The following is a 15734-nucleotide window of genomic DNA, read 5'->3' as shown; positions in this document are numbered from 1 at the left end:
GTGACGGTAGGTCCCCTAAACCACTGTCGTCCATGCCAGTTGTTGCTGTATCCGGATCAGTCCCATCCCTGGGGGGGTTGGGAGGGGAGGGAGAGAAGAGACCGGTGGAGGGGGCACTCTTCTTGGCCGGGGTGTTCCCCCGTGGGGGCGTCGGCCGTCGCTGCAATAGGCATCCTTGTCTGGATCTCTGATACCAGTGTATGCACTGCCAAAAGGATGTCCAATGAGAGGTCTCTAGGAGGTACCTGAGGTGGTGGTGGCAACTGAGTTGCAGGCGGAATAGGTCGCTGGTGCACCGGCTGAGGGCCCAGGCCATCATCGCCCTGCTGCTCTTTGACTGTGTCCTCGCCGTCGCCTTTGTCAGCACGCTCGTCGTAGGGCCGCCTTCCTAAGTTTCCCTCCTCCTGGATGGTTTTCAGACCAGTGAGCTCCTTCTCAGAGGAGATATCTGTAACCTGGAGGGCCACCGCACCCACCCCCTTTGTTCTCGGGGAGATGACAGGCATCTTCTCTGGGGTCTTCTCAATAGGCCTGAATGCAGCCTCCCTCCTGGGACGAAGGGACACCCTGGCCTTAGGGGCCACATCCTGCCCTGCAGGGCCGTCGCGGCGGCCTTCGCTAGAGACGCTGCCACCCCCTCGATGGAAGGCTGGGCCTTCAGTGGGTGCACCTGTACCTTCACGGTCAGGGCCGGAGCCTTGTCCTGCTTGGCCTTCTTAAGGGGAGGGTCTGAGCCCCCCCCCCCCGGACTTCTCTGGTAGTATGGACTTGGGCCTCTCCTTGAGCTTTCCCAGATGGTCCGAATTCCTCTTGGCTGAAGAGCTTGAGCGCTGACAGAGGCTGGAGACGTCGAATACGCCCTGGCTGCCGAGGAGCGCGTCATAACAGCGCTCTCGGTGGCAGTGGACTTGCGGTTCTTAGCCTTCTGTTGGACCCCCGCAGGAGGGGCGCCCTCAAAGGACTTCGAAACCTGCTCAGCCTTCTTGGAACCTGGAGCTGCAGGGACCCAACCCAAAGCAGGGGCCTTGGCCTGTAGCCACTCGTTCAGCCGCCTGTGCCGATCCTTCATAGTGCGAGGGGCCACCTCCTGGCAAAATGCACAATCCTCCTCCTTGTGCGCCGGGTGCAGGCAGTAGAGGCACTCTGAATGCTTGTCTGAAAAGACATTCCGCAAGCCGCAGCTGGAGCAAATCCTGAACTGGGGCGTTGAATACTTTTCCTCCGACATGGTCCACGCCGCGTAGGTCTGAGAATTTTCTGGAAGCCTACAAGAAGAAACTCGATGAAATCCACACTTGAGGGGCTCTGAAGAATCCAAAAACGGGTCCCCATTAATCGGAAGGTTGATAGATTAAGCACAAGGCCCGATTAACCGAAAAATAGAGTAAACTGTCAAAAAAACACGAAAACTCAGTAAAAGCCCGAGAGCTAAACAAGAGGACTCAACGCTGGAACGTGCTTTAAAATCTGAAGATGGTTGCCAGAGGAGGGGCTTAGGTAGAGGGCAGTCATTTGCTGGGGCAGTATGGCCCAGAGCTCAGCGATTGGTTGCTGGGAGAAAGACAGTTAAAAAATGAAACAAACAGATTTTTTCTTTACTGAGGACTCCCAGGCTGAAGGGGAATATTCATGAGCATGTGATCCATGCCAGACCCCATGCTGGAGAATAGTATTGGACTAGAACAGTAACATTTTAAGATCTTCTCTAAAGACGTATGATAATTGCTTGATCCAATGATTAGGATACGAATGCAAGCAAAGCTTGCAATAAAGCATTGTGTTGAATCAAGAAATGTGCTAACAAGAGCAACATGTCACTTACGTTAGATACTGATTGACGTTTTCACCGGGCTGTTTAAAGAGACCTTCAAATTCATCTCGGGCCCACTGCAAAAAATAGGGCATGATTAATGCATCACAGGTATTGTAGCAAACAGTATACTCCATTTGGTGGAACATTGCTGGATAGTTTAAAAAAATGCAGCTCCTTCCACCAGACTGAAACCAGCTCCACTAGCATTGCATGCTTTGCCTGCCTAACCAGTAAGTTAACCAGCTACATACATCTTAATTTCCAGTCTTTAGATACAAAAAAAAGCACAACAGGAAAAACAACCTTCCTGTCTTAATTGTTCTTCATTCTTACTGTCCCTCCTTCACAACTGGTTAAGATTTGCCTGCACGGCAGAAGGGCCCCAATAGCATTGACAAATTCTCAGCGTTTCAGCATGGGGTTGAGCATGCGTTTCAAAACCTGCAGGCGGAATCCGCTAAAAATAGATCACCAACCACCATATCCTTTTCCATGATTCCTAACCTCATACCAATACGGTGGGAGAATGGCACACTTGGGGATTTCCCCAAATGTAGGGTTCAGAAACACCAATCCACCCCACAGTTGCAAGGTGCCACAATGAGTCTACACAGTGAAGCACACAATTCAATTTAGACAGGCAAGCACAATACTATAGCTATTCTAGGCCCAAAACACACACGGAAAAGAAACAAGCAGGTAGTAATATCACACAATACTCAAACATACAGTCACCTTTAGGTTTTTATTCATTCATTAATGGAAACAAGGTAAGTAGTGATGCATCTGAAAGACACCAATTCACAAGAAAGATACCAATTCCTTTAGAAGACCAATCCCTATGATGTATGGGCCCTTGTCTCCAAAAGTCTCAAATCTTCTTAGGAAAAGGGGATGATGTACGAAGAGTTCTTGTGATGGTGAAATCTTCCAGAAGAAATTAAACAAAGTAACATGTAGGTAAGGAACAAGTTACTTACCTGTAACTGTTGTTCTCCAGCATGGGTCTGGCATGGATTCACATGCTCATGAATATTCCCCGTCGTCAGGCTGGGAATCCTCGGTAAAGAAAAAACCAGTATCAATTTAGTTTCTGATCTGTCTTTTGTAGTAGCAACCAATCACTGATCTCTGCGTCATACTGACCACAGCCAATGACTGCCTTCTACCTAAGGCCCGCCTCTGGCAGCTATCTTCAGATTTGGTAGCACGTGAAGTGGCAGCAGGACCAAGAGAAGAGCCGCAGAGGGGTAGGCGGGAGGGTTCGCATGTGAATCCATGCCAGACCCATGCTGGAGAACAACAGTTACAGGTAAGTAACTTGTTCCTTCTCCAGCATGGGGTCTGGCATGGATTCACATGCTCATGAATGAAGAATACATAGCAGTACACACATGCACAACCACAGGAGGTGGCAAAGGCTCAACATTAAGCATCACATCAAACTCAACATTAAGCAAATCTTACCTGCTCACCAGGCTCACCTTAGGCGAACAGGTTGTGCAGCACTGCTTGGCCGACCCTGGACTCCTCCCTGGAATCCCGATCGACGCAGTAGAATTTCGTGAAGGTGTGCGTCGACCTCCACGTAGCAGCCCTGCAGATGTCCAGCAAGGGCACACCAGATAGGAACGCCGTGGTAGCTGCGATCGCTCTGGTGGAATGGGCTCTCGGACGGCCAGGCAGGGGTCGGTTTGTCAACCGATGACAGTACATGATACAGCCGGAGAGCCATCTGGAAATGGAAGCCTTCGAGAGAGCCTTCCCCTGATTGACAGGTCCAAAGTTCACAAAGAGTTGTGACGTCTCCTGAAAACCCTTTGTGCGGTCCACGTAGAACTTCAGCGCTCTAGCCACATCCAGCGAGTGCAAAGTCCTCACAGCGGGCGAGAAGAAAACAGGCAACACCAAGGGTTTGTTGAGGTGGAAGTCCGACGGCACCTTGGGCATGAAGGAGGTGATGCATCCTGAGCACTACCCTCATGTCGTGAAAAGTCAAGTACGGGGCCTTGCAGGAAAGGGCCTGGATCTCTCCCACCCGTCGTGCGGAGGTGATGGCCACAAGAAACGCTGTTTTTCACGACAAGAACTTCAACGGGGCCAAGTGCAGAGGCTCGAACGAAGGTCCCATGAGCTTGGTCAGCACCACGTTGAGCTCCCACGCCGGGGCCGGGGCCTTCACCGGCGGGAACGATCTGAACAGTCCCTTCATGAACTCTTTCACCAGACGATGAGACCACAAGGACGTCCGCCCCGTGGTTCTGGTGTATCAGGAGATCGCCGCAAGATGAATCTTGATGGACGCATGCGCCAGTCCAGCTTTGGCCAGCGTCAGTAGGTACGGCAGTACTTGGGGGAGCCGTAATCCGCAGAGGGTCAATCTTCTGTGCGTGGCACCAGACAGAGAACCTCTTCCATTTGTGTCGGTAGCATTTAAGCGTTGAGGACGCCCTGGCCTTTGCAAGAACCTCTCTGCAGTCGGCCGGTATGTCGTATCCTCCAAACTCTAACGCTGCAGGAGCCAGGCCTGCAAGTTCAGCGACTTTGGGTCGTGATGGAGGATGGCGCCTCCTTCCATGGAGAGCAGATCCGCGTCCACTGGCAGCTTGATTGACGGGGACGCTGACAAATCCAGAAGGTCCAGGAACCATATCTGCCTCGGCCACACAGGTGCGACGAGGATCATCCTGCACCGGGACCTCTTGAGCTGGTTGATGAGCCTGATCAGCAATGGCAATGGAGGGAACGCGTATAGGAACAGGCCCTCCCAGGGGAACGAGAAAGCATCGCCCATGCTCCTCGGCTGGGGAAACCTGCTGGCGAACCTCCGGCACTTGGAGTTCGTCGCCGTCGCGAACAGATCGATCTGGGGTGTGCCCCATCGTCGGAAGAGGCGGTCCACTAGATCCTGTCGTAGTTCCCACTCGTGGCACGAGCGCAGCTCCCTGCTGAGTGAGTCGGCAATGGTGTTTTTTTATCCCTGCCAGATGAAACGGCACCAGAAACATCCTTTGGGCGACGGCCCAATGCCACAGATCCTGCGCCTCCCTGGACAGGGCTGGGGACCTGGTTCCGCCCTGTTTCCTGATGTAGAACATGGTGGTGGTGTTGTCGGTGAAGATCCTCACCACCTTGCCCTTGAGGGGCGGAAGGAAGGACCTGAGGGCCCAAAACACTGCACGGAGCTCCAGGACGTTGATATGGAGGGCCTTCTCCGTCGGGAGCCAAAGGCCTCTCGCGGGCAGATTCTCGGTGTGCGCTCCCCACCCTTCCAGGGAGGCATCCGTGGTCATTGTCTCCTGGTGGCCGGGGGTCTGGAAGTCCATGCCCGCCGTCAGATGTGCGTGGGTGGCCCACCACCGGATCGCTCGTCGGAAACTCTCGTCAAGTGTGATCCTCTCCTCGAAGCTGCCCGTCGTCTGGATCCAGCGGGCGTCCAGGAAGGAACAAGTTACTTACCTGTAACTGTTGTTCTCCAGCATGGGTCTGGCATGGATTCACATGCTCATGAATATTCCCCGTCGTCAGGCTGGGAATCCTCGGTAAAGAAAAAAAGAACCAGTATCAGTTTCGTTTCTGATCTGTCTTTCGTAGTAATAACCAATCACTGGTCTCTGCGTCATACTGACCACAGCCAATGACTGCCCTCTACCTAAGCACCGCCTCTGGCAGCCATCTTCAGATTTGGAAGCACGTGAAGTGGCAGTATGACCAAGTGAAGAGCCGCAGAGGGGTAGGCGGGAGGGTTCGCATGTGAATCCATGCCAGACCCATGCTGGAGAACAACAGTTACAGGTAAGTAACTTGTTCCTTCTCCAGCATGGGGTCTGGCATGGATTCACATGCTCATGAATAAAGAATACATAGCAGTACACACATGCACAACCACGGGAGGTGGCAAAGGCTCAACATGAAGCATTACATCAAACTCAACATTAAGCATCTTACCTCCTCACCAGGCTCACCTCAGGCGAACAGGTTGCGCAGCACTGCTTGGCCGACCCTGGACTCCTCCCTGGAATCCCGATCGACGCAGTAGAATTTCGTGAAGGTGTGCGTCGACCTCCACGTAGCAGCCCTGCATATGTCCAGCAGGGGCACACCAGAAAGGAACGCCGTGGTAGCTGCGATCGCTCTGGTGGAATGGGCTGTGGGACGGCCAGGCAGCGGTCGGTTTGCCAACCGATGACAGCACATGATACAGCCGGAGAGCCATCTGGAAATGGAAGCCTTCGAGAGAGCCTTCCCCTGATTGACAGGTCCAAAATTCACAAAGAGTTGTGACGTCTTCCGAAAACACTTCGTGCGGTCCACGTAGAACTTCAGCGCTCTAGCCACATCCAGCGAGTGCAAAGTCCTCTCAGCCGGCGACAAAGGCGACGGGAAGAACACAGGCAACACCAAGGGTTCGTTGAGATGGAAGTCCGACGGTACCTTGGGCATGAAGGAGGGGTGCGTCCTGAGCACTACCCTCGTGTCGTTAAAAGTCAAGTACGGGGCCTTACAGGAAAGGGCCTGGATCTCTCCCACCCGTCGTGCGGAGGTGATGGCCACAAGAAACGCTGTTTTCCACGACAGAAACTTCAACGGGGCCGAGTGCAGAGGCTCGAACGGAGGTCCCATGAGCTTGGTCAGCACCACGTTGAGCTCCCACGCCGGGGCCGGCGCCTTCACCGGCGGGAACGATCTGAACAGTCCCTTCATGAACTCTTTCACCAGACGATGAGACCACAAGGACGTCCGGCCCGTGGTTCTGGTGTATCGGGAGATCGCAGCAAGATGAATCTTGATGGACGCGTGTGCCAGTCCAGCTTTGGCCAGCGTCAGCAGGTACGGCAGTACTTGGGGAGCCGTAATCCGTAGAGGGTTAATCTTCTGTGCGTGGCACCAGACAGAGAACCTCTTCCATTTGTGTCCGTAGCATTTAAGAGTCGAGGACGCCCTGGCCTTTGCAAGAACCTCTCTGCAGTCGGCCGGTATGTCGTATCCTCCAAACTCTAGCGCCGTTCAGCGATTTCGGGTCGTGGTGGAGGATGGCGCCTCCTTCCCTGGAGAGTAGATCCGCGTCCACCGGCAGCTTGATTGGCGGGGACGCTGACAAGTCCAGAAGGTCCGGGAACCATATCTGCCTCGGCCACGCAGGTGCGACGAGGATCATCCTGCACCGCGACCTCTTGAGCTGGTTGACGTGCCGGATTAGCAGTGTCAAAGGAGGGAACGCGTAGAGGAACAGGCCCTCCCAGGGGAACGAGAAGGCATCGCCCATGCTCCTCGCCTGGGGAAACCTGCTGGCGAACCTCCGGCACTTGGAGTTCGTCGCCGTCGCGAACACGTCGATCTGGGGTGTGCCCCACCGTCGGAAGAGGCGATCCACTAGATCCTGCCGTAGTTCCCACTCGTGGCACGAGCGCAGCTCCCTGCTGAGTGAGTCGGCGATGGTGTTTTTTATCCCTGCCAGATGAAACGGCACCAGAAACATCCTTTGGGCGACGGCCCAATGCCACAGGTCCTGCGCCTCCTTGGACAGCGCTGGAGACCTGGTTCCGCCCGGTTTCCTGATGTAAAACATGGTGGTGGTGTTGTCGGTGAAGATCCTCACCACCTTGCCCTTGAGGGACGGAAGGAAGGACCTGAGGGCCCAGAACACTGCACGGAGCTCCAGGACGTTGATATGGAGGGACTTCTCCGTCGGGAGCCAAAGGCCTCTCGCGTGCAGATTTTCGGTGTGCGCTCCCCACCCTTCCAGGGAGGCATCCGTGGTCACTGTCTCCTGGTGGTCTGGGGTCTGGAAGTCCATGCCCGCCGTCAGATGCGCGCGGTTGCCCCACCACCGGACCGCTCGGCAGAAACTCTCGTCGAGTGTGATCCTCTCCTCGAAGCCGCCCGTCGTTTGGATCCAGCGCGCGTCCAGGAACTCCTGCAACGGGCGCATCCGGAGCCTGCACATGGGAATGAGGTAGATGCAAGAAGACATCATTCCGAGGAGGGACTTGATGGACCTCACCTTGGCCGCGTCGGAAACCAACATCCACTGTACCTTGCCCAGAATGGACCTGGTCCTTTCCTCCGACGGGGAGGCCAGAAGGGACACTGTCGAGCTTCGCTCCCAGAAACAGTGCGTTTTGCGCGGGTACCAGGTGGGACTTGGCGTAGTTCACGGAGAATCCCAGGTCCGTGAGAAGTTGGACGGTCCTTGCCGTGTGCTCCACGGCGAGCTCCCTCGTCTTGGCTCGGATGAGCCAGTCGTCCAGGTAGGGGTAGACGTGGATCCACTCGCGGCGCAGCTGCGCCGCCACCGGTGCAAGGCACTTGGTGAATACCCTGGGTGCCGACCGTAGTCCGAAGGGGAGGGCTTTGAACTGGTAGTGACGCCCTTGGACCACAAACCTGAGGAATTTTCGGTGCCCCTTTAGGATGGGAATATGAAAGTAGGCATCCTCCAAATCCAACGACGACAGGAAGTCTCCTTCCTCCAGCTGCCCCAGGACGTGCTGGAGGGTGACCATCCGGAACTTCTGCGCCTTGATGAACTTGTTCAGACGTCGCAGGTCTAGGATGGGGCGCCATCCTCCCGTCTTCTTCTTCACGAGGAAGTATCTCGAGTAAACTCCGGAGCCCCGAAGCCTCTTTGGGACGAGTTCGATGACGCCGTTCCTGAGCATCGCCTTTACCTCCAGGAGAAGCTGAGGGACGTGAAGCTCTTTCCTGGCCACGGGGGGGACGCGCGGGCACCTTCTTTGAAACTCGAGCGCGTGGCCCCGGGCTAAGGCGTCCAGCACCCAACGGTCGGTGGAGATGGACTCCCACATGCTGACGAAGCTCGCCAGCCGGCCTCCCACCGGGGTGCTTCGGTGGGGGCCCGACCCCACGGCCGGTTCAATCCTGTTTCGATGAGGCTTTGCCGCCTTGACCTCCTTGGCGACGACGGCGGGGTCCGCCAGACTTGCCTCGTCCTCTGTAGGCCTCCTGAGACGACGAGCGGGCCGCTTGACGGTAGGTAAAAAAACCGCCGGAACCTTTGGAGGCGCCCTTGCCTCCGCTGCTCCGAAAGGGCGTCCGTCGTTGCTGCAGAACCCCAAGGGCCCGGGCCGTCTCAGTGTCCGCTTTAATGGCCTGAAGGGAATCGTCCACTGTTTTCCCAAACAGGTTGTTCCCGTCGAACGGCATGTCCAGTACTCTGGTCTGTACGTCTTGATGGAAGTCCGTAGCCTTGAGCCATCCACGCCGCCTAAGGCAAACTCCGTTGCCCAACTGGCGAAACCCAGTGTCGGCGATGTCCGTCGCAATAGTGATGGCGTGGTCCGACGCCACCTCGCCTTCCTGTAGGATCTCCAGGGCATCCGCCCTCTTGTCGTCCGGTAGGAAGTCCAGCAGGGGAGCCAGTTTGTACCATAGCTCCCTGTCGTAGCGGGCCACGATAGCCAAGGCGTTGGCCGCTTTAATCGTCGTCGCTGCAGACGAGATGACCCTGCGTCCCATAGCGTCCAATTTCTTTCCCTCGCCGTCCGGTGGGGAAGTCGATGTGGAGGCCGCACCCCCCCCCCGCTTTCTTCCTGGCCGCCGCGGAGACGACGGAGTCCGGGGTAGGCTGCGCCCGGAGGCACAGGGGGGCCGCGTCCGGGACCCGGTACTACTTCTCGTACCGGTCTCTTCTAGCTGGCGTCGTGGAAGGGTTCTTGAGGAGGGCGAGGCCCTCATCCCAAATGTCGTCCAGTAGAGGCACCGCGAGGACCGTCTTCCTCTTGGCCTCGCGCCGTTGATAAAGGAATCCTTCCTTTTTCTTCTCCTCAGGGCAGAGTTGGAAAAGCTCGGATGCCCTGGCGATCATGGAGTGGAACGATCCAATCTCGTCGGGCGGAGAAGCCCTGGTGGGAGGTGACGACGGTAAATCCTCGTCGTATACCTCGTTGTCCGTACCCGTCGCTGCCGTCAGTCCCCGTATCATCCCCTCGGGTGGACGGGGAGGAGGGCTGGACGGGGCGCGACGGCTGAAAAGGAGGTGGAGGGTGAATCCTTTTCTTGGGCGGGGGAGCACCAGAAGTTCCCAGTTCAGGATCCCCCGACGGGAAAGGTTCCTCCGTCGGCAACGGTAGTCTCGTCCTTATCTCTGAACATAAGGACTGTATAGCCAACAAAATGGCCGCCGAGTTGTCTTGCGGCACTGGCAGAGGGGAATCAGACGGGCGATCAGGGGCCCCGTCGGCACCCTCGACGATGTCGTCGTCACCTGTGTCGGGATCCATCCTGACGGGCCGGTCTTCTTCCACGCCAAGGCCGTGGCTTAAGACCTCGATCAGCTCTTCCTCTGAGGTTGAGGCCGAATCTACGACGACGCCCTGCCCCCCTTTTTCTTCCCCGCCGGGGGTTTCACGGGGGTCCTATCGATGGGCACAAAAGAGGACTCCTCCGAGGTGGCAGGGAGACTGAGCCCCGAGGTCGCCACCACTGGTGTAGCCTCCACAGGCTGAGCCAGGGCCGCCGCGACAGTATCGATAGAGGGCTTGGCCGGATGGATTAAGGCCTTCACCACCTTAGGTGCGCTCACCGCCTTATCCTTGAGGGGGGGGACACTGCCTCGCTCTCCCTCCGATGGGGCCTTCGAGCTCGACCAGGGCCTCTCCAGGAGCTTCGCCGGGTGCTCGGCCTTCCTCTTACCCGAACCAGAGCGTTGGCTCGTGGTTGATGGTGCCGGGGAGGATGCGCCCTGCCTGGCGCCCGTAGAGCCCGACCGTTCGGCGCTCCCGGTGCCAGCGGACTCGCGGTGCTTGGCCTTGTGTTGGACCCCCGTCGCCGGGGCGTCCTCAAAGGTCTTAGAAGACCGCTCGCATTTCTTCCTCTTCTTCTCGCCCGACGGGCTCTTCCCTTCCAGCCAGTTGTCGAGACGTTGATGGCGGTCCTTCATGGTCCGCTCCGACATATTGCCGCAAAACCGACAGTCCTTCTCCACGTGCGTCTTGTCCTCATGTAGGCAGTAAAGACAAAAGGAGTGTTCGTCCTCCTTAAAGACATTCTGAAGCTGGCATCCAGGGCAGACCCTGAACAGCTTTCTGGGCGTCGAGCTTCCCTTCTCCTGGGCCATGTCCGAGATGGGCCTGAGAAACTTCTGGAGTCCTCCAAAAGCGTAGCTCGACGAAATCTTCACCCTTGAGGGGCGTAGACGAATCCGACACGGGTCCCCGTTGATCGGATGAAGAATCAGTGGAGCTTGAGGCTCTTTTTGACCGAAAAAATTGAAGTTTTTGAGAAAAAACGTGAAAAAATAGCACTAACGCTCGAGAGCAATAGCACGAGGATCCCAACACTTGAACGTGCGGTAAAAATCTGAAGATGGCTGCCAGAGGCGGGGCTTAGGTAGAGGGCAGTCATTGGCTGTGGTCAGTATGACGCAGAGATCAGTGATTGGTTGCTACTAGGAAAGACAGATCAGAAACGAAACTGATACTGGTTTTTTCTTTACCGAGGATTCCCAGCCTGACGACGGGGAATATTCATGAGCATGTGAATCCATGCCAGACCCCATGCTGGAGAAAACCATATTCCTCTTTCAGATAGGCTTTTAGATCAGACTATCAAAATGGTATGGACTGAATTAACAAAAGATTATGCTAAGGAGTAGAGGGGGAGGCGTGTAAAGAGTACGTTTTTCTAAAGTCCAACTAAAGGTTTCATAAAACCAGACGTGAGGCAGTACATAACTCCATACTTCGTATAAGGCAGTATCAGCTGAGAACATTTGGTAGGCTTATTTTAGGTGGGGGGAGAGGGCTATAGTAGTTCATATGCCTAGAGTAGAATGCGCTCTGGGCGTAAAGGGTAAATGTCTTTGAGTAACACAAAAGGATACATTTAACGATCCATTTAGAGATTGACTACTTTGAGACAGCGTCCCCTTCTCGAACCGCTTCAGAGACAAATAATTGATGTCTTTCATAGTGGTTTTGTCTTAAGGTAACACACCACTGCTCTAACATCTAGTGTATGGCAGTTCCTTTCAGCAGAGTTAGTGGGATTCTGAAAGAAAGTTGCACATTCAATGGACTGGTTTACATAGAACTTGGAAATGAATTTGGGCACAAAGCAAGGGTGTGTGTGCAAAACTACTTTGTACTTATGAATATTAACAAATGGGTATTGATCTGAGCGCCTTCAAATCACTAACTCCTAATAGAAGTAATAGCCACCAGAAACAATGTCTTATAGGCGAAAGCCTCAAGACTAGGTTTGCGCATTGGCTCTAAATGAGGGCCCATAAGCTTAGTAAAGGCACCCAGAGCAGTGCAGGTGAGTGAAGGCGGCCAGCGTCCGTCCTGGGCTTGGTCCACCTCATTTGGGCCTTGTTTTGTGCCCCTGCCTGAGGCCAGTGCAGTTGCCGGATTCCTCCTTCCTCCCTCGCCCCCTTCCTCACACCTGCCCCCAAACCCTGATTGGCCAGCCCAGAACTCATTACATACCAGGTCAGGGCAGCCCCTGAGGCAAAGGACGGCTCCAACCGAGGCGGCTACAGAGAGTGTCCGAAGGGGAAGCCAGTAGCCAGCCGTGAACCAGTAACGACCAGGAACAGTAAGGTAGATCTAGGTGAGGAGTAGAGCAATTACTCTACCCCGGAAGCCTAGAACAATTATCAAACCAGTCTAAAACCACCTTAATAATAATTAACACCTCTACTCCCTTCCTCAACATCACACTATTAAAACCGTGTTAAGTACAACACCCATTTGACCCGTTAGGCGTAGGGCTCTCTCCCTCTATACAGGACTCAAATCTAGCCGTGTTTAGTACTGTAATTCTTTAGTCACCTGCGTCTCAAACCTAACTGTTTAGCTCTGCACCCATTTGATCCGTCAGGCCTAAGCCTGTCTCCCATTATACGGGACCCTCAAATCTGGCGGTGCCCTACTTCAAATTGCTTTGTTGATTGTAGGCCTCTGTCCTACTATACAGGACGCTCATATGTGACTGACCAACTAACACTTAGAGAGCATTACTGTAGAGTTGAAACAGAAATCACTGGCCGATTACTGTGGAGTGATACTGTGCTTAGGGGCTCACACCTCATGAGTGATTCTTAGTTACGCCCATTAGGACAATTCTGTAGTTAGTAGCTATCCTTCTTAACCGCACATAGCTCGCTCACTGTATTGAACCTCGTCCAGGGAGACAGATATTAAGGACAGTCACTGATAACACCCAACGATATAACCCCAACTAATCTCCCCTACTTCACTCAAGACAGCGACTGAACTAGTCTGCAACACCAGCTGACACCAACTACAGACAGAACCCAAACTTGTAGCAGACAATTCTCTACACCCAGTACTAGACCACAAGACAGCCAGACCAAAGAAAAAAAATAATCAACTCGCCATCAAACAGAATAAAGATCAAAACAACTCAAGCTCAAAATGCCGCGCAAACGACCTACACCGAGGGAAAGAAAAAGAAAAGAACAAGCACCAGAAAAGACTAACAACTAAACACATGCCGACAGACAGGAACGAAAACCGAACCAAGGCTGAGAGACAACTAGACTAGAAACAAAAACAATCGAAGCAATAACACCTCAGCATCCACAATTCTTGGAAGAACCTCCTGATGAAAACAAAAACCCAAGACAGAAGCTAGAAGAACTTTGACGGCAGACGCACCTGTACCAACACCTCAACTAGAGATAGACCAGAAAGGAAACCACAACACAGACCAGAAGACGACCCCAACTATAAAGCCCAAACCAAACTACACCTCCAAGCTCCATTGCAATCTAATAAACGCAAGATCCATGTCAAAACACTCAGATCTTTGACCTACTTGATGACAACGGCCTTGACATCCTATTCATCACAGAAACATGGCTGGACGACAACTACAAAAATCACACTCCAAAGCTGCCTCCGAACCAACTTCAAATGCCTTCAAGTAAACAGAAAAAATTAACAAGGAGGCGGAATCAAGCATTCAAAGGACACCTGAAAATAAAAGACTAATCGCTCATCAACTGTGAAACCATGGTCCTATAACTATCAGCAAAACCAAAAAGCAACATTACATTCATCCTGGTGTAAGACCACCGACATACGATGCAACCTTCGTCAATAACTTCATAGAAGCCATCAGCAACATAGCCATCAAACACGAACATCTAATCATCCTGGGGGACTTCAACATCTGGTTTGAAGAAAGTCACGCTAACTCCCAAAACTCACTGATTGGACAACTTGCAACCATGAAGTTACGACAGCTTGTCAAAGGGGCAACACAATCAGCAGGACACACCCTCGACGCAATCTTCACCAAGGAAAAACATATCACCACGGCACCACCCATACAAATACTGTGGAGCGACCATCACATTCGGGATCAGACTACCAACTCAAGTCTGCATCCAACCCCCCAAACTCAACTACATCAAAAAGAAACTGGAAAAGCGTCAAAGCAAGCAACCTATTCGAACTAGAGATGACCAAAACCTCAACTATAGAACTAGAGCTGGCTGACCTAGACAGGAAAGCAGAGCTACTACACAAATGGTTTGCTGATACAATTGATGAGATCGCCCCGGAAAAACCATTCGCCCCATCAAAAAAAAGAAAAAAACGCAATGGCAAAATATTCAGCCCACTACTAAGCACCATGAACAAGGACAACTAGACGGAACTGGAATGGAGGAAAGAATACAACCCAGTATTAGGCAGAATTTCAGGCAGTACCCACTACACACAATTAGGACTACAGGTGTAAGCAAGACCAACCTTTGGTACAAGTCTGTACCACACAGTTTGTTGGTAGCAAGCCGAGCAGCCAGGCTTATCTCAAGAGTGAATGTTAATGTTAAAGGCTATTGTACCGCACACTATCACCACTGTAGTGGTCCCCTGGCACAATGGAGGCTCTGAAAAAGGGAGAGGGGAGGTTGTGTTAGTGTGAATAAGCTGGAAAAGTGCAAGAGAGCAGTGATGTGCTGTTGGCAGCCTCAGCCCAGTGGGTCAGTTGGCTGGGCTTGGGGTGTTTTACAGTCGGTAGTCATGTGCTGTTGTGCAAGTCTATGTGCAGTTTGTTTCGTTGGTGTAGTGAAGTTTGTGCAGTTTGCTGCGCTTGTGGTTGTGTTTGGTTAGAGTTTGAGAGGTGTATGCAGAGGGATGAAATTGTTAGTGGATTGGTTAGTTGGCAACATTAACTATTGCATCAAAGCGTGGCACATGCTAACATTCACAAATCTATCTACGGGCGACGCACGCCTAGGTTAAGACTTTCAGATGAGTGTGGCGCATGCCAACATTAACTATCTAGATGCGACACAAGCTAAGGTCAGGACTTGAATGTGAACAGTACATCTAGTTGCACAGAGGACTTTCAATCACAGTGGTTCAAGTAGACACTTATACTCAGGGTTTCTTGGTAAAACTTATTACACAATCATTTAGAAAACATTTCACTAGAAGACAACTTATATACCAATACACTTCAATACAAAACTAAGCTTTTGAGACAGTTTGAGCTCCCCTGATGAAGGAGCAACATGACAGTTCAGTTACTTAGCAGTGATCAAAAAGGACACAAGTAAGTAGAATAGATTAAAGATACTTTCTAGGCAGTGCAAATAGTTTCAGTTCACCAGAAGAGTTCAATTCAAGACAATAGGCCAGGCCAAAGTCAATGGCCTAGTGTTCTGGATAGGAAAGAATAGTTCTGGTATCAAACGGTAAACTCCAAATTCGTATCATCAGAGAATCCCCTGTAAGGACGACTTCTCGATTGAGTTGGTGGGACCAATCAACTCCAAAGTAATCCGCCTGAACATCCATCTCAGAGCTGGCTGAATTTCCACAGAGTTGCTGCTGGAAACCATAAAGCCAGAGAGAGGAACACCAGAGTGTGTGCGTTGCTGGCATAGAGCTTCAGGAAGATCCTCTGGACTCCCAGGTGA

General features: G+C 52.9%; 1 protein-coding gene across 1 annotated transcript in view; it reads right to left on the bottom strand.

The window, feature by feature from the left end:
* Window positions 1-15734, bottom strand: part of UBA1 (ubiquitin like modifier activating enzyme 1) — a gene marked incomplete in the record, with an annotated part of 790705 nt that overhangs the window by 244770 nt on the left and 530201 nt on the right. Inside the window, 1 exon segment of the mRNA XM_069645505.1 lies at window positions 1823-1887. Coding sequence (XP_069501606.1) covers window positions 1823-1887 — 65 coding nt within the window.

Source organism: Ambystoma mexicanum, chromosome 2p (assembly GCF_040938575.1).
Source record: "Ambystoma mexicanum isolate Mex_15411 chromosome 2p, UKY_AmexF1_1, whole genome shotgun sequence".
In the NCBI taxonomy this organism is placed as follows: Eukaryota; Metazoa; Chordata; class Amphibia; order Caudata; family Ambystomatidae; genus Ambystoma; species Ambystoma mexicanum.
Note: the sequence above shows the minus strand (reverse complement) of the source record. Positions and strands in the feature narration are given on the sequence as shown.